At 45.3% G+C, this 19,142-nt stretch overlaps 1 protein-coding gene across 2 annotated transcripts; it reads right to left on the reverse strand.

Moving 5' to 3' along the window:
• On the reverse strand, positions 15,632–19,135 carry LOC110402925. Of its 2 annotated transcripts, XM_021405556.1 has the most exons (3): positions 17,059–19,135; positions 16,708–16,777; positions 15,638–16,505 (listed from the first exon to the last, which is right to left on the reverse strand). In XM_021405556.1, the coding sequence occupies exons 1-3, from the start codon at positions 19,003–19,005 to the stop codon at positions 16,342–16,344; spliced, it is 2,181 nt and encodes a 726-aa protein (XP_021261231.1). In that variant the 5' UTR covers positions 19,006–19,135; the 3' UTR covers positions 15,638–16,341. The 2 variants fall into 2 exon arrangements, with proteins under 2 accessions (XP_021261230.1, XP_021261231.1); XM_021405555.1 differs by having other exon boundaries at positions 15,632–16,777.

The following is a 19,142-nucleotide window of genomic DNA, read 5'->3' on the forward strand; positions in this document are numbered from 1 at the left end:
GACTGTAAATTCTGATCCTGGAGGATTGCTCTAGTAACTACAGAGAGTAGGAAAGACAATATCGTCCCGCTGATTGTGTATCTCAGCTCACACAAGTGGTCCATCCATGGCACAGAACAGAGGAGAGAAGGACCTATGGTGTTGCTACAGCAAGACCAAGAGCCATGGGCTGAACTGAAATGGGGTTGCCCATGTGCAGTGTGGGGAGTGCAGGTAAAGCTGGTCAGGACCACAAAGGCTTTTTAGTGTATGAGGGTTATTACATGATGAATTAATTATCTGTGGTTATAATACTAGATCACTAAATCTAGCCAAAGCACTACCATGTCTATGGTACAGAGCAACGCAGCAGTCACTGGGGGTAAATGCCTATATGCCTTCTCTGAATAACTGCCATTTGTAACCTCCTGAAACAAACTACATGAGCGGAAAGTGAGGCAGTTTTTGGTTTTGTTTTTTAAATCCTCCTGCTAATTGTTGTTTCCAAGTGCAGTTCTACGTGTAACAGACAGAGAACCAAGGCTCTGAACTGACCATCAGGAGGCTCATTGTCCGTCCCTCTCACTTTACAATGGACATAAATATGCAAATCACATCTGTCCTGAGTATCCACTTCAGGTTTTAAGTCCCTATCATATAGGTGCAAGCCAAGCAGAAAGTAGAGGAGGTGGCCCAATAGACTGAACATTTTCTCAGCAGGCATTAAGTCAGCCAAAGCACTAAACTCCTCTGATTTCAGTCCATTCTCCTAATTTATCTTCCCTGAGAAACTGCTTCAGCTAGGGAAAAAAAAAGAAATAGACTCCTTTCACCACCCCTCCTTTTTTTTTTTTTTTTTAATAAAAAAAAGATTGGAATCAAAGAGATTTAAGGTAAATTAGTTCTGAAAAATAAAGCAGAGGTAAAAATGCTACCCTTTCTCTTCGTCAAATGAAGATGACATTTGACAGCTATGTTAGGTAGTGTCCCAGACCTGGGAAACTGTTCAATCAGAGGTACATAAATTATATATGCAATTCATGTCTTCATAAAGCTAAATATTAAAATGAAGTAATAGATGATAAAGTAGATTCTCCAGGTTGTGACTGTATAGTACTCAGAGAAAATGTAAAATATTGCCTTTAAAAATCATTTTTTAAGTTTTAAATAGGCTTGTATATTTATGGGTGGCTATTCTTCAGCCCTCTGTCTTGTTACATATTCTACAGGCAACTCTTGCAAATTTTCAACTTTACAAAAAATGCATGTTTCCAGGAGTACACTGCCAGCTATCATGTTTCTTTTCATAGGCACTGTATTAATCAAAGTTCAGGCAGAAATAATTCTACTGCTTTCATTTATGCCCTTGAGAAATCAGGCTTTTGTGAGGCCAGTACCTTCATTAGTCTCAAAAACATCCCATGCCACCTTCTATCACCTTAGTTGTGCTTTCCTATCCCGCTTTCTTGAGCAGGTGCAGAAGCCTCTACAGTTTCAAGTTCCAATCTCACTTGGTTCCACTGGGCTGCTCAGGCTATGTCAGTCATCCTCCTTGCCTGATAAAATGAACATAACAAGGTCTAAAGCATTTGGAAGGTAGTCTTTAAATTAAAACAAAAAGCCTGAATCCCTATGTTATCCTAATGCAAGCAGAACTTCATTAAAACCAGTGTATACTCTGTGAATCACTTCAGCAGAAGTTGTAAGCCTGAATTTTTCAGCCATCTTCCAGTGAATCAAATTTTCAGTACCACTGAGTTCAGTACCATTTTCAGTACCTAGTTTAACCACAGGAGCAACAGTTTTCTTCTGAAGCACTGATAGCACCAGCATAGATAATACATGGGTCAGGACTCACAAAACCGCAGGCTAGCCTGCAAAAGTTTTATACAAAATCAAGAAGCACATTTATCATTTTGCCACTTGCCTTTCTGTGTTCCGAGACTTTAGAGCTAGAAACACAACTGGAGCTTACTTAATTTTGCAACTCTGAGATGGTGGAAGTTACTATTAGATTGATCTGTTGCTCAGATATTTATAATGAAGGAACGTTATAATGCTTACAGAACCTCTGAATTCAAAGATTCTACTTTAAAACAGTGCCAAGTATCATAAAGCATACAGTAAGATCAAGGAAACTGGAAATATCAGGAAGTAAATACAGAAGTGGATCCTGGAAGGCCTGAAAACCCAGTGGTCATCTTTCTAGAAAGTCACCCTTAGCTGACTGCTAGTGCAGTAGCAGCTAATTTACAGGAAAAAGGTATGGAAGTTAGTGATGGGTCAGCAGAATTTCCTCTTCTTAAGAAAGGCTGCTTTTGTTTAAAAGGCAATGAAGATCAATAAAGCAAAAACAGTTTGATCTTTACAGAGTTTTTGGAGGCTTTTCTTTGCTTATTAAAATATATATTCTATTCATATTGCTCATAATAATAATGTCTTCACGGTGGTTCCTGTCTACCTATATTTGTATGATAGCTAGCACAACAGGGTCACCTGAGTTCATAACCAGGAGCTGAAAGAGCTGTGGGAATACACCTAAATAAATATTTCTAATTAACTGTATTTCAGCAGTGCTCCAGCAGCAATCCCTGTGCAAAGCTCATACAAACACTGTGAACATTTTCAGTGAACACTATTAAGAAGACGCAATAGGAAAAAATACCCACACATGCATCAGTTACAACAGTATCAAGAAAAATAAGATATAATCTTAAAGGCTTATTCAACCCATTAAAAGCTGAGACCTGAAGTCAGGTTTTCCATATCCTCAGTGGATGCCTAAATCATCAAGCTACTACTGCATTGGTAAGGCCGTTGGACGCTTCTACTTTCAAGAACTAGTATACTCATTGGGTCTGAAAGAGTACAGTGAAGCAATTTCTGTTCTCCACTCCCTGGGGGAGTGCTGTAATGAAAACTGTAGTGATGATCATTGCACCAATATTACAAGGGCCAATTTTAGACCAACACCACTACTGAATATCTAAGCAAGCACAGAATAGAACATCTCCTAACTCTGTAGTCAAGGCACGTGCTTGAAACATCTGTAAATTACAAGTGCACTAATCAGGATAGAATTAATATTGTCTTCCATTCAAACCCAACGTAAGTATATTAAAGTACTGTAATGCATACCAGTATGCAAATATTTGGTAAAATTATGATAGTATAGCCAGACAAAATATGTAAAGAATTTATGTAAGTATTTCAGCAACAAAATGTAAAAAGGCAGGCCATCCTGACCAATAGACAAGGATGTCTGTCAGAGCAAAAACTCAAGGAAAGCAGCTAAAGCAGCAGGTGAAACCACCTACCCTTTTGGGAAGCCTCGTGTTTTGTCTTTGTCTACCAAGAACCATCAAGAGCCATCACCATCTCTGACAGCTTTGTGGCACTGGTGATACTTTCTACACTTTGATCATTTACGATGCACGTATTAAGGACCAACAGTTCTGTGTATTTACTGAGGCCCAGGAGAGGCCCGTGGAGGAGCAGGCCGTCCCTCTGCAACCCATGGGAGCCATGCAGAGCAGATCTCCATGCACAGTCATGGAAGAACCCACAGAGCAGCAGTGGATGTGGCCTGGAGGAGCCACTCACTGCTCCACTCAAACTATGGAGAGGGGCCCATGGTGGAGGAGGTCTGGGGGAGCATGCCATTCACTGCTCCCATGCTGGAGCTAGTTTGTTAGTTTGCTTTTAGTTTTCTGTGGTCTGGTCTGTTATTAGTAGGTGATAAATTATATTAACCTCTCTTTGCTGAGTCTGTTATGCCCTTGATGGTATTTGGTGAAATATCTGGCTGTCCTTATCTTAACATACGAGTTTTTTCATCATATTTTCTCCCTCTCTCCTTCTGAGGAGGGAAAATGAGACAGCAGTGTGGTAGAGCTTAGCTAGCCACCAGGGTCAAACCACCACAACAAGCAGGTCATAGCACCACTGAGACAGCCTGACTTATGGCATTTTCTGTGCTTTGTCACAGAGGTTTGTTTGCTTGTTTGTTTGTGATTCAATGAAGATTGTAAGGAGGAAGATGTTGATTTTAGTTCCAACAGCAACAGCAACAAAAGTAGACAGACAAAAAAAAAAAAAAAACAACAAATAACTTGAACCTCCTTACTGCACACTCTTTGAAAAAATGGAAGTATGGGGCTCCAATGTGAGATACATACTGAACAAATTAGAATAAATTGGACAATTTTTTTAAAGGGATGTATCAGATCCCTCAAACAGAGGGTGTAAATGGCAGCAGTAAGTTTTTCAGGATGACAGGCATCACATGCAAAACTTAGATCAGTTTATGACCAGCCTGCAGACAGAAGTAAGAATGCAGACAGGTTCAGAGGACTTACACTGCTGTACAGGAGCCCATGAGATTTCCTTCAAGACTCCACCAGTGAGACTGTGGTATCAGTAACGTCTAGGACCTGATTTTGACCACTTAGTTCTGTGGCTTGGATAGTCATTGGGTTAGTTGCACATTAACAGTGAAAGACTAATCTTCCAGGCTGCACTTGTGTTCTCATCACTGATGTGTAATGTCTTGTGAGATTCCACCTGGTCTAGGTCCCTCAGCACAAGAAGGACATGGAGATGCTAGAGTGAGTCCAGAGGAGGCCCACGAAGATGATCAGAGGGCTGGAGCACCTCCTCTATGAGGACAGGCTGAGAGAGCTGGGGCTCTTCAGCCTGGAGAAGGCACCAACGAGACCTTATAGCGGTCTTCCTGACCTGAAGGGGCCTACAGGAAAGCTGGGAGGGACTTTTTATAAGGACAGGTAGTGACAGGATGAGGGAAAATGGCTTTAAACTGGAAGAGAGTAGATTTAGACTAAATATTAGGAAGAAATTTCTTACTGTGAGGGTGGTGAGACACTGGGACACGTTGCCCAGAGAGGGTGTTAATGCCCCCTCCCTGGAAGCATTCCAGGCCAGGCTGGATGGGGCTGTGAGCAACCTGGTCTGGAGGGAAGTGTCCCTGCTTACAGCACGGGGGTTGGAACTAGGTGATCTCTAAAGTCCCTTCCAACCCAAACCATTCTATGACTCTATGAATTTGCATATTTTTTGTGGCTACAAAGTGAGTTATTGGGCATAAAATTCTGAGCTGGGTGAGAGAGGTTCAATTCCACAGCATCACTAGCAACTGTTTTATTTTTCAGGATCTATCACAATTACAGAACTTGCAAACTGATGGCAAATTACTCGTGTATTTGTCGCAAGTATATTGCTATGAGATAAAAATATGCAGCTTGTTTCTACCCCTGATGTGATGATAATAATGTTCAGAATTCATAGTGAGAATCTGCCTCAAAATAGGTGTGGATATCCAAATGAACACAACCAGTAAGAAAAATAAGAAAAAAAGCTTTGACAAAAGGGCTGTAGAAAAAACAGGTAACCAAATACTGCTCGCTCCATGAATGAGGATCCAAACTAGTCTGGGCAGCTTGTGATAATAAATCTGCTAAAAATAAAATGTGATATTAAACATTATGTGGTTTCTTCACAGTGGATGACAATAGCTATGTATTAAATATTAAGTAAATAAACATCTGACTTTCAGGACTATTTTAATGCAGACATATCTCCTATAGCTATTCATGAAACCTTTACCTCCAGTAAGTAAAAATACTTTGAAAGCACAGACCTTGCCAAAGTTACTATGAGTTAGACTATTGAAAGCTCCTGTAAATCTTTTTGTTTTACAGAGATGAAAACATTTTTTGCTAGTAGTCATGTGGAAAGCCTGGTGTAATCTGGCCTTGGAAAATAAAACAGCAAAAGACTTGAGCCATGTCCAGAAAATAAGGCAATTTCACTTTTCCTGCAAAGGATAATGAATTATATATGGTCATCTTTTCTTCCAAGCATTTCATCCCATATTTATGAATCATGACACAATCAGATTGTATCCTAAACTTTTTCCTTCTTTACTAAAAAGTCCTTCTTTCCTTTTTCAGTCGCTAACCATGAGTAGTCCTAAATATCAACTGATGGCACATTGGCCAAATATGTTGTTATTAAGAATCATCACTTAAAACCCTGGCAAATATTTTCATGTAGTTAAGAATGGCCACTGAACATATAGAAAAAATAAACCCAAACAGATGATGAAATTAATGAATGCTAGCAATATGATACAGTACACACTGGTAGGAACTCAAAGCTGGAAGACCGGAGTGGAATGTCTTTTGTCTAACATCAGGAAATGGCAGACACCAAAAGGCTTCGCTTTAAGATACAGTTTGCCAGTCAGTCTTTATCTTCTGTTTAGGCAACTTTCAAGTTTAATGACCCATAGGCCTTTTTTGAAGAGAAATCTCTCCTCTCTGTGTCTCTGCAGAGCATTTGACTTTCCATGCTGGCAGTGATGTGAGATTGTGAGCAACTTAATGATAAATGAGTAATATTTTCTGGCCTCTTAGCGTACTTGTGACTGCAGACCTTTGGATTTTAGCAGCTTTCTAATATTCTTTCAGTTCATTTTAATTCATACAAATGCCTCCATATCTTGCTCTGGCAGTTTCACATCTGGCAGGAGGATGGACACTCTTTCCCCATCAATATCTCAAATGACTGTGGAAACTTACAGATTTTAGAAACTCACAGAAGTGTTTCTTCTTCTCATTTATGTTTTTGTCATCATAGTTTGTCCGTGGCTGGCTGCCCAATAGAAACTGTGGAACCTCATGCCAATCACTCATCTCCGTAGAGCATTCAAAAGTACTTTCAGTACAACCCAAACCATTTAAACATATGAAAAAGACATCTGATTCTATTTTTATAGTTCTAAGTGAAAAAGGAAAATAAAAAGGCTTGTGAGAGGAATACAAATATTTTAGTGCACAACAGCTGACTACCACAATATCTGTAGACAGCATGAGAATTAAACATACAGAGAAAACATTCTCTAAACTCAATGTGGAACCATAAAGACATTCTTTCCAGCCAGTTTTGAGGGCTGTATCATACAGGTAGAGTAAGAAAATGAGAGTATTTCGTCTGAGATAAAATATGAAGTACAATGGTACTTAGTTCATAGACACATACCTTTAATCAAAGAAACTATAAAGTTATAAAGTAACCCTTCCCAATTAAAACAGTGATTAACAGCATTTTATTTAATAAACATTAAGCAGGTTATAGACTAACAATAATTATTTTTTTCTAAGATGAGTCAAGGCAAAGACAGGAAGATCACTCACCAATTACCATCATGGGCAAAACAGTCTCAACTCGTGGAAAATTAGACTCACTGCCAGCCTACATGGTGAGGATCATGAGAAATAAAGACAAATTAAAGTACCTTCTTCCATTTCTGCCTTCTTCCCAGACCTAGCTCCACTCCTCCCCCAGACTCCACAGTCTCGTCCCCCATCAATGAGCTGAGAGCAGTATACGCATGTTTTAAAAGCTTTGGTTTAAGTACCTTCTTCTTGTCTTGTTTGATATTAAACCAGTGTTTTCAGAACCCAAAAGTAATGTCACCACAAGTGAGAGAAAACAAATTATAGGATGCAGTTGGCTTTACAGATGAAAATCTACAGTATATTTCCCAGATGTAATTGACTGTGCTCGCTCATCTAAAAGCAAAATAGAGAACTGCATAAAGATTTTCCCCTGCACTAATAAAGAAAGGTTGACTGCTACGCTCAGATATTATTGGAAGATTCTGGTTTCAAAATTAAGTGAAGAGATATATTGGCTGCCTGGAAAAAAAAAAAAAAAGATATGGGTTGCTTTACATCCCTTGAAGAATGCTGTGGTTATGTATTATTACTTTTTTTCTGCAGCAGAAGTACTTGGATTTTTCTGAAAATACATCTTGGAGCCTTTGGAGCCCATCTAAAAATCAAAACCGCCAAAGTTATTAGTCCCAGATATTTGGCCAAATCAAAATCATGAAATTTAATCTCAGACAAGCAAAACCATTGCACTAGCAAGAAAGTCACAGGAATAAAAATTTTAAAAATCATATAGATACAGATATAAAGCAATGTAAATAACAAATTGTAAAAAACAAACAAGCAAGCAAACAAATAAACAAATCACTCAAATATTTTATATCTCAACCTGTTTTCAGTCCCCTGGACAAATGGTTACCAAATTGCATTCCACTAGCCATCTGAAGAGTAAGTGGCTAGTAGTGAGCTTGCATTGTTAGAGCACTATTTTTATGATTTTCTTAAGACTTTCAATCATGAGCTTCAAAATAAAGTTATGTGTTGAAGTTTGAACAGTTTCTACAAGCTGTCAGGCTGAAGAATTTGGAAAGCATTTTGGAGAAGTATGATGCTACCTTTCTTTTTGAAAAGCAGACCCATATCTCTGACATGTAGATTGGGTGTGATGTAGTGACTTTCCAGTTTGAAATTCTCGCTGCTGCTCCTTTTCAAAAAGTTCTTACATTCACTAGGCAACAATGAACTCATTTGAGATACTTTGTAAAGCAGAGATATATGACTCAAAAGTTTTACATTATGCAATTGTACAGTCCTGAAATTAAGATGTTAGGGAAAAAAAGTACATTTAATAATATGACTATCCTGTAAATTAGTCTGATATTCAGCTCCATTTATATCACTTATATACAGAGACCTGTATTCTGATGTCTCAGGTCCTATTTTGCATTACTTTTATAATGAAAATAAAGGGATGAGGTCTCTAAATGGGTTTGATTCTCAAGGTATTTTTGGGGACACAAGTTTCAACATGTCATTGATCTTTTGCAGGACTTGAGTATCTGCTTGCCCATCATCCCATAGAAAGCCTTTTCATATATATTTTATAATCATGGAATCACAGAATGGCTTAGATTGGAAGGGACCTTAAAGACTATTGAGCTCCAAACCTCCTGCCATGGACAGGTTTGTAAACCACTGGATCAGGCTGTCCAAGACTCCATCCAACCTGGCCTTGAATGCCTTCAAGAATGGGCTATCCACAGCTTCTCTGGGCAACCTGTTCCAGTGCCTTACCACTCTGAGCAAAGAATTTTTTCCTAATATCCAACCTAAATCTCTCCCCCGTTAGTTTAAAACCATTCCCACTTGTCCTGTCACAATCAGACTGTGTATAAAGTTGCTCCACTTCCTGCTTAAAAGCTCCCTTTGAGTACTGGAAGATGGCAATGAGGTCTCCCCAGAGCCTTCTCTTTTCAGAGCTAAATGATCCAAGCTCCCTCAGCTTGCTTCATAGGAGAGGTGCTCCAGCCCTCTGAGCACCTCTCCTATGATCTGATCTTTGTGGCCCCCCCTTTGTGGTCCTGCTCCAACAGAGATCCCATCTCTGCACATATGGACAACATCCCTACATTCCTTCCAGTCCACTCACTTCTTCCACTGCTTATACTTCTCCTTCTTTTCCCTCAGCCTTACCAGAAGGTCCTTGCTCAGCCATGCTGGTTTCCTGCCTCCCCTGCCTGATTTGTTCTTCTGGGAGATGGAGAGCTCTTGTGCTCTCAGAAGGGTGTCCTTAAAGAGCTGAAAGTTTTGCTCTGTTCCTATGTCCCCAAGGACAACTTTCCAGGGGATCTCATCCAACAATTCCTTAAACAGTCAGAAGTTCTCCTTTCTGAAGTTCAAGGCCCTGACTCTACTGTTTGCCAGGCCCACATTCTTCAAGATCACAAATTCAACCAGGGCATGGTTGCTATAGCCTAGGCGGCCTTCAGTCTTAACCTCTTTGATGATTTCTTCTGCACTGGTGAGCACCAGATCTAGAAATGCTTCACTCCTGGTTGGTCTGTCTAATGCCTGAACCAGGACTCCAAGAGTCTCCTGGATTATTTGCAGACTGTCTTGTTGCTTTGCCAGCAGATGTCCAGGTGGTTGAAATCCCCCATTAGGATGAAAGCCTGCAAGCATGTCACCTCTTACAAGAATCTTGTACCATGGAGGTCAGTGAGAGAGTCTGGGGAATGGAAGGCTCCCCTTTGGTGAGGGAGGAGATGGTCCGAGAGCATCTAGGCAAAATCAGTGTACATAAATCCATGGGCCCCAATGGGATGCATCCATGTGTGCTGAGGGAGCTAGCAGAGGTGATTGCTGAACTGCTCTCTATCACCTTTGAAAGGTCTTGGAGGATGGGAAAGGTGCCTGAAGACTGGAGGATAGCCAATGTCACTCTGGTCTTCAAAAAAGGCAAGAAGGAGGATCCGGGAAACTACGGGCCAGTCAGCCTCACCTCCATCCCTGAAAAGGTGATGGAACAGCTTGTTCTGGATGCCATCTCCAGGCAATTGGAAAAGAATAAGGTTATCAGGAGTAATTAATATGGATTCACCAAGGGGAACTCATGCTCAACCAATGTGGTAGCCTTCTATGATGTCATCACTGGCTGGGTGGGTGGGGTGAGAGCAGTGGATATAGTTACCTTGATTTCAGCAAGGCTTTTGATACCGTCTCCCACAGCATCCCGATAATGAAGCTGAGGAAGGGTGGAATAGATGAGCGGACAGTGAGGTGGGTCAAGAACTGGCTGACTGGCTGCGCTCTGAGGGTTGTGATCAGTGGCAAAAAGTCCAGTTGGAGGCCTGTATCTAGCGGCGTTCCCCAGGGGTTGGTGCTGGGTCCGGTCTTGTTCAACATATTCATCAGTGACCTTGATGAGGGGATGGTGTCCACCCTCAGCAAGTTTGCTGATGATATGAAGCTGGGAGGAATGGCTGACACATCAGAAGGCTGTGCTGCCATTCAGCAAGACCTGGACAGGCTGGAGAGTTGGGCAGAGAGGAACCTGGTGAGGTTTAACAAGAGCAAGCGTAGAGTCTTGTATCTAGGGAGGAAAACTGCGTGCACCAGTACAGGTTGGGGGATGAGCTGCTGGAGAGGAGCTCTGCAGAGAGGGACCTGGGTGTTCTGTGGATGATAGATTGGCCATGAGCCAGCAGTGTGCCCTTGTGACCAAGAAGGCCAATGGCATCCTGGGGTGCATTAAAAGGAGTGTGGCCAGCAGGTCAAGGGAGGTGATCCTCCCCCTCTACTCTGCCCTGGTCAGGCCTCACCTGGAGTACTGTGTTTAGTTCTGGGCTCCCCGGCACAAAAAAGACAGGGATCTCCTGGAAACAGTCCAGCAGAGGGCTACAAAGATGCTAAAGGGCCTGGAGCACCTCTCTTATGAGGAGAGGCTCAGTGACCTGGGTCTGTTCAGCCTTGAGAAAAGAAGACTCAGAGGGGATCTGATCAATGTCTGTAAGTATCTAAGGTGTGGGAGGCAAAGGGATGAGGCCAGACTCTTTTCAGCGATGCATGGTGATAGGACAAGGGGAAATGGCCACAAACTGAAGCATAGGAAGTTCCACACAAATGTGCGGAAGAAATTCTTCACAGCAAGGGTGACGGAGCACTGGAACAGGCTGCCCAGAGAGGTTGTGGAGTCTCCTTCTCTGGAGACGTGCAAGAGCCGCCTGGACGCCCACCTGTGCAACCTGGTCTAGGGAGCCTGTTTTGGCAAAGGGGTTGGACTAGATGATTTCTAGAGGTCCCTCCAGCCCCTGCAAGTCTGTGATTCTGTGATTCTTGCCCCTCCTGGCCAGCTGTTTCCCATCCAATGTAACACTTCTAGTTTATCACTTTGTGAGATCAGGTTTTCTTCATTTTTCTTCACTTCTTTATATACCACAGCCAGGTGTATGGGAAGACACAAAAAAGGAAATGCAATTACCTGAAATATTAACAGGTTACCTCACCTCATAAAGCAAATGAATGTGCTGTCTTATTCAAAGCCTACATGTAGTCTGACACTGCATTTATCCAAGAAATACTTCACGCCTGCTGAATTCTTGAAACAGCTGGAGTTAGAAGTATTTTCTTTTACCTTAAGAACAAGCTGGGAGTTCTGTTTTGTAGGTTACAATAATTTTCCATGCAGCAAAGTGAAGAATCTATCTGGGAGCTTAAAACATCTTCCCTATTTATCCCTTGTTTTCACAAGGGCGGAAAAGTCTGGCCATTGCTCTAACAAGATGACCACAAAGATGGCGAGCAACAGGCAGGAATTGCTCAGATACTTTGGAGATGCTGCTAAGCTCCAGCTTTTTCACCTTTGTAGCATTTCTGTTTGTAAAGTATGCTTAGCTCATAACCAAATAAGGATGAAGGGAGCTGGTGCCACCACCATAACTTTGGATTTTTTGACAAGAGAATGGCCTACATGGGACCGGGCTTGGATGGGTTTCGCCTTTCTCAAAGTGGGTCCATGGGGAACAGCTATCAGGGCTCATAGGCAGGGCTTTAAATTAGGTTTGAAGGGGGTGGGGACTAATAGTGAGCCTGCACATGATAAGGTGTGGGATGGCACAGCTAGGTTAGAAGGATAGGGTGCCAGCAGGGGCCCTCAGCCTGCTGCCCTGAGATACGCTGGGAACACTGCAGTACACTTGAAATCTCATGACAATGAGCCAGGGGCCACTGACACAATAGGAGATGGCAACAAGGCAACTCAAGGTAAATAATTCAGGAATTAAGTGATCATATTCCAAGAAGACGACAAAGTCAGCTGCCCAGCTGAAGTGCCTCTACACCAATGCATGCAGCTTGGGAAACAAACAGAAGGCGTTGGAAGCCACTGTGCTACTAGAAAACCATGATGGTTGAAACCTAGTGTGATGATTCTCATGACTGGAATGTGGCTACTGGTGGCTACAAGCTGGTCAGAAGGGACAGGCGAGGACGGAGGGGAGGAGTAGATTGGTTGGTTGGTGTTCCAGAGTAGAGGACAGTGCCATAAAGTCAAAGCTAAAGTTACATTACCCAATTAATTGCTAAAAAAGGTAAATGCATTTATCCCAATATTCATGACCGCTGCTTGTCTTAACTGCAGTAGAATCCTTACACCATCATATGCTTTTATCATTTCACTGAATATTTTCTGCTATCTTGTGGAGGAACACAAGGTTCTCAAGTTTTCTGTTGTATTCTGTTCTTTGCTGTACATGGCAGTGTCAAACTGGTACTTGGATCTTTTCCTGCAACTGAAAATAAATAATCATACTGGGATAGTATTCTTAGTTAAATTGAATGAAATGATAATTTTGAAAAATAACACTTTTTTATTAAATTATTAATCATTATGCATCAAGATCTCAAAGACTTATCAGAGTAAAACAATGTAACCTGATTTTTTAATTTAGCTATTAAAAAAGGGAGTTTTATTATGAGCTAAAAGTTGCTTCACTGGTTCCCCCCTTCCGAGGAAATAATATATATAAACATGATGAACTGGAGTCTGTATTACATTACAAACTGAAGTTACTTTGTTGAGCTGTCATGTGTGAAACGAATGCTCAAGGCTTTTACATTTTCACATGACCGATCACTTAGAAAAATGAAAAACCTAAGGAAACTGGAAAAAAAAAAGTTTTTTTACGCATTCATTTTAAACCAGTGTTATAGCTTTCATCTTTATATAATAGAACACTAACCAAAGATTTAACTCTCTTAAAAAAATGCATTGGTAAACTGCTGATTTCCAGTCTTTTGCATATAGAGTGACTGTAGATTAGTTGATAAAATACTTTGTAGCAGGTTATTCTTGAGGAATCTAAAATTTGACACGAAAACATGAAACTCCGAAATTATTGTCTCCTATTTATTTCCATGGACACCACAACAGATACAAAGCGCACAATAATACTATTTGATACAGCAACACAGTTGCCACCATTAGCTACGCATTTCTGCCCCTGACAAACATGAGCCTGCATGCCATGCTAGTAAAGATCTACACCAGCAGTGGTGACCCACTGTCACTGTCACTACTGCTGAAATAAACCACTGTACTCACATCCACTGTTTGGTCTCCATAAATGTTTAGAAAGTGTCGATCAGTGTCAATGAGCACAATTTTTTCCACCACTCTGTCATCTTTGACAGGTCTTGGAGAATGACAGAGGTATCTGAAGACTTGAGGAAAGGCAGTGTCACTCTGGTCTTCAAAAAGGGCAAGAAGGAGGATCCAGATGCAAAGACGACAGGAATCTTTTAGAGAGTCCAGAAGAGGACCACAAAGATGAGTAGGAGCCTGAAACATCTTACATATGAGGAAAGGCTGAGAGACTTGGAGCTTCTCAGCCTGGAGAAGACTGAGAGGTGATCTCATCCCTGTTTATAAAAACCCACAGTGTGGGAGTCAAGTGAATGGGGCCAGGCTCTTTTCAGTGGTGTGCAGAGACAGAGCGAGGGGCAACGGGCACACACTGGAACACAGGAAGTTTGATACAAACATGAGGAAGAACTTCTTCACCGTGAGAGTGACAGAGTACTGGAACAGGCCGCCCAGAGAAGTTACAGAGCCTCTTCTCTGGAGAGAATTCAAGACCCATCTGGATGTTTTCCTGTGCAACCTACTGTTTCTTGAGCCATTGACCAGGCCGCGAAAGGAAGTTCCCGGGCTGAGATGTATTGAGCAGTCAGAGAGAGAGATTGGTGCCTGGTACTGAGCGGTGGCACGGGCAGACAGACAGCCCTGTCTTTGGGCCCGTTCAGGGGAGTCACCGAACTTCAAGAGAGCAACCTTCAGGCTGTTTAAGGAATGGCTGGATAAGATCTCCCGGGAAACTGTCCTTAGGCACAAAGAAACGGAACAGAGCTTGCAGCACTTCTAAGAACACGTTTCTGAGAGCAGAAGAGCTCTCCAACCCCCAGAATAAGAAATCATGCAGAGGTGGCAGGAAACCAGTGTGGCTGAGTAAGGACCTGCTGCAAAGCCTGAGAGAAAAGAAGGAAAAATAGAAGCAGTTCAAGAGGGGATGGGTGACCCGGGAGGAATACAGGGATGCCGTCAGTATGTGCAGGGATGGCATCAGGACAGCCAAGGTGAGGATGGAATTAAGCTTGGGAAGGGATGCTGGAGTGGGTCTGGGGGAGGGCCACAAAGGTGATCAAAGGGCTGGAGCACCTCTCCTGTGAAGAAAGGTGAAGGGAGTTGGGATTGTTTAACTTGGACAGGAGAAGGCTCCAGGGAGACCTCACTGCCATCTCCAGTACTTGAAAGGAGCTTACAACCTGGAGGAGGAGGTACTTCTTACACAGGAAGTGATAGGACAACCCAAGCCATTCTATGATTCTGTGATACCATAGAGAATGTCCTTTCGTTGGGAGGTTGGACTAGATGATGAGGTCCCTTCCAACTCCTACAATTCTGTGATTCTGTGATAATGTGCTGTGCGAGGATTTCCTCCAAGTTCAGCAAATGCACCGTGGAATAGAACTGCCTCCTTTGCCTTTCCTAAGAAGGCTGGGAGAGCTTTTTGCCTGCATAGACCACAGCTGCTACCAAGAAAACAGGTTACACAGTTCCACACTGTATTACTACTGAATCCTGGGCCATCTCAAATTCCCTCTGACCATGGTATTGGTGGTATTCCGATTTTTCTGCCTCACACAAACCTGTAACGTTTAGCTGCTCTCTAATAAATGTATTTTCCCAAATGCGCCAACATGCTTTACCAAGAAACAAAAAATTGTTGTCACACTCAGGGTGGCCCCTTACAGAACCACCCATCCCCTTCCCCGCAAGTGAGAAACACTTCATCCAAGCTTTCGAGTGCCAGGAGGAACTGTCCCCTTGCCAGCCTCCCTAGCTGCTAGACCACGGATGCAGGAGCCTTCAAGGCCACAGCCCTCCTCCACTTGCTGGTCTGGGCAGGCACCGGCTCTGATCCAGCTGGGAAACTCCTGGTCTTCTCCGGGTTTGTGCCTGGCCATGCTCTCACCCCTATAGATGTCGCCTCCTAACTGCCAAGACGACAGACGTTCAAGGCTTCCCTCCCGTCCGCACCTCCGCGTGCAGGGACATAGGGGACACATACACAGTATGTAGCGCTGAATGCCAATTTAATGCTGTGCAACAAAAGCATATATACCCGTATACGCAACCACCCCAAGATGCCCTGTTTTCCTCCCAGTGACCACCCCTAGGTGCACGCAAGCACCACCCTCCCAGGAAATCTCTGTCTTGTGGACCCGCCTGTGTACATGCACTGGTGCTCATAGGCACCAGCTACTTGAGAGTCCATGTTCCAGAAACTTCTGTGACTCCGCAACAGACACGCCAGCGCTCTCCCACCAGGGCTGCCCCTTACGGAGCCACTCACCCCCTTCATCACAGGCCACCTCACACACACACCGGCTCAGCTGGCTCGCCCTTCGCAAGCCAGAAATCACTCTGCCTTGCACACCCACACTCTCTGCACTTGCTGGCTACACCAACACAGGGATCCTTTGCCCCATTCTCTGACCCCAGTAGCTGCACTCAGAGACCAAACACGCACGAGCACTCAAATCACACAGCTCTCAGCCAGGACACAGTTAAGATGGGCTTTAATCATAACTCCCCATCCACAGGATGGAATCAGCCACCTCCAAGGAGCTGCCTCATGCTGGCAGCTTCGTGCCTCTCCTCTCGCTGTCCCGTGATGCAGCTGCAGGTGAAAGCCCTGCGCAGAGCCCGAAGCGCCGTCCTGATGGCAGCTGGCAGCCGGCGGCGAGCCGCTGCGCGTGGTGCAGCAGCGGCACCTGTGGGGGACAGAGAGCTGTAGGCACAGGGCAGGGCAGGCACCGGGCAAGGCCCTGCCTGCCACCCACCACCAGGGATCTTCCCTAGGAGGAGCGGCCTGGATATGGCAGGGCATGGAACGCTGCCGGCCTCCGTGCCACTTGGTGGGCCAGCCAGGCTCGGCAGGCCCTCCCTGGGATGAGTCTCCACCTGGTGACATACCGGGGCCATCCTCTGGCGCGTCTCTGAAGCACCTGGAGCTCTGCGCATCTCCTCCGGCCCTTGCAGAATCCTGTGTGGGGAGAACAAACCACAGCCCTGTAGGCTCCTGGCCAGCAACACAGCAGGTGCCTGCCAGGCTCCCAGGGAAGGGGGATACCTCCCTCCTGGTTTGTCAACCATGCCCCTCGCTTGAAGGCAAGCCAGGGGTTAGGGAGGGGATCTCCACCCTTGTGCGTGGAGCTGGATGGAAAGGAGACAGCACCAGGCATCTCCCCACAGCACACACTCTGGCACCGCTCCTGCCTCTGCCTCGATTTCACACCTGGTGCCAGACACGTGCAGTTTGCTCACCTCCTGCTGATAGGCTGCAGCTTCTGCTCCCTCGCATGTGGACGACTGCCTCACAGGTCTGGGATCTGCAGCCACAGGGGAAGCTGAAGGCCTGGTCTTCACCTCACCAGACGAGCAACCAGAAATGCTTGGTGCCACCCTGGCTGCCTCTGCAGCATCTTCCCCACAGTTGCCTTCCCTTTCTTCTTCCACACACTCCACACAAGCACAGTAAAAAAAGGAGGGCACGTGCACGCTCTCAGCCATCACGGCGCTGTCTCTGGCATCCAGCATGCTGTCATCAGTGCTGGTATTGCTGGCAGTGCTGTCGGAGGTCTCTTCCTCCTCCAGGTTTTGGGAATCATGAGATGCAGGAAAGAGGTCCTCCACCCTCAATGTCGTGCAGCAGATGTCCAGCATGCCCCGAGCCCTGGTGGCAGCACTGGCGGCAGCACGGGCACAGTCACCTGCTGCTGGGGGCACGGGAAGCCTGCGCATGCGCTTTGGCCAGGACGCCCTCCAGGTGGACATCATCTGCTCCTTCCTCGCCTCACTGTGAATTCTCTGGATTGCTGGGTGAGTTGTAGGATATCTATAAGCTTCCCCATAGATTTCTTTGGGATCTCGCCGTCTTGGTGAGTGCCCCAGAGCTGTTCTGGAGTACTCAGGCATGGCCAAAACTCTTCCTTCTATTTTTCCTCTTAAGCACAGAGATAGGAAGAAGGGTGCTTCAATGGCCAGCACCGGAGAGGGCACTGCCTTGGAAGAGCCTGAATTTTCTGCATCTTCAGGAACTGATGCACGCAAAGGCTCAAGTTGTCCTGCGGGCCGTGGACCCACATCCTGATGAGAAGTGCTAGGCACTGCTTCTGCCTCATCAGATGGGGCAAGGCATGCTCTCCACGGGTCAGCGGATGACGGTCCTGCGGTTTCTGTCTCACTGATCTGCTGCAAGTCACGCTGGACATCTTGTACTCCATCATGCCGCGTTTGGGAATCACTAGAAGGAGGAAGCTGACCCTCCACCCTTGATGTGGTGCAGATGTCAAACATGCCCAGAGCAGCGTCAGCAGCACTGGCACTGTCATCAGCTGCTTGCGGTCTCAGCAGCCTGAGCGTGCTCACATTGTTGGGCCAGGAGATGTTGCAGCTGGACATTTGCTCCTTTCCCTCCTCATCACAAACTCTCCGGATAGCTGGGTGAACTGGAGAATATCCACTGGCCTCCTGGTTGATCTGTCTGGGACTTTGCAATCCCGGCGCTACTCCCAGAGCTCGTCTGGAGAATTCAGGCATGGTGGTTGCAGTTCCTTCTCTTTCTCCTCCCTCACACGCTCTCGGGAAGAGCACTGTATTACTGGCCTCCCCTGGAGAGTGTGCAGCCTTGGGAGAAGCTGAGTTGCCTGCATCCTCAGGCACTAATGTGGGCAGAGGCTCCTTGTCTCGCTCTTTGCCTCCTGCCTGTTCTTCTGGGCCCTTCTGAGCCGATACAAAACATGGTGTAGCAGCCGAACGAGTGTCTCTGGTGCCCTCCCGAGCATCTGTCTGAGCTGCGGGGATCTCACCAGCTTTGGTGGCCAGCACCTGGGCTGATCTTGCTGGTGTTCTCAGCCTGCTGGTGGATGCGTGGTGCCCCCGTACTGTCAGCTGCACTCCGATTCTCGGGCTTCCGGCTGCAGCACAGCCCAGGGACACCATGTAGCTTTGCTTGGGTCTGGCATGCGGAGGCACAGGAACGGTTGAGGAGACTTGCAGAACTGGACCCCGGCTCTCAGCTCTTGCTGCCCTGTCCTGGACACGCAAGGTTCCCTGAGGCCTTGGGGCAAGCTCTGGGAGTCTGCTCTCTCTAATGCCCATGGCACCTGCTCTTCCGCTTGCAGAAGATGCGGAGGAGGGTGCTGCTTGCAGAGCAGGCAGCTTGGGGACATTAGAAGATGGTGCTGCACGCCGGGGTGCAGCTGCCGGCATCGTTGCCCGCCTTGGGCGAGGCAGCAAGGATGGCAGCGCCTGTCTTTGGTCCGCCTGCAAGAGAAGCCGAGGAGAAACACCAAATGAGCGTGGTCCTTCCCGCTCACGCTCCACACAGCACCGCGGGCAGCGCTCAC

Source organism: Numida meleagris, chromosome 7, assembly GCF_002078875.1.
Source record: "Numida meleagris isolate 19003 breed g44 Domestic line chromosome 7, NumMel1.0, whole genome shotgun sequence".
Classification (NCBI taxonomy): Eukaryota; Metazoa; Chordata; class Aves; order Galliformes; family Numididae; genus Numida; species Numida meleagris.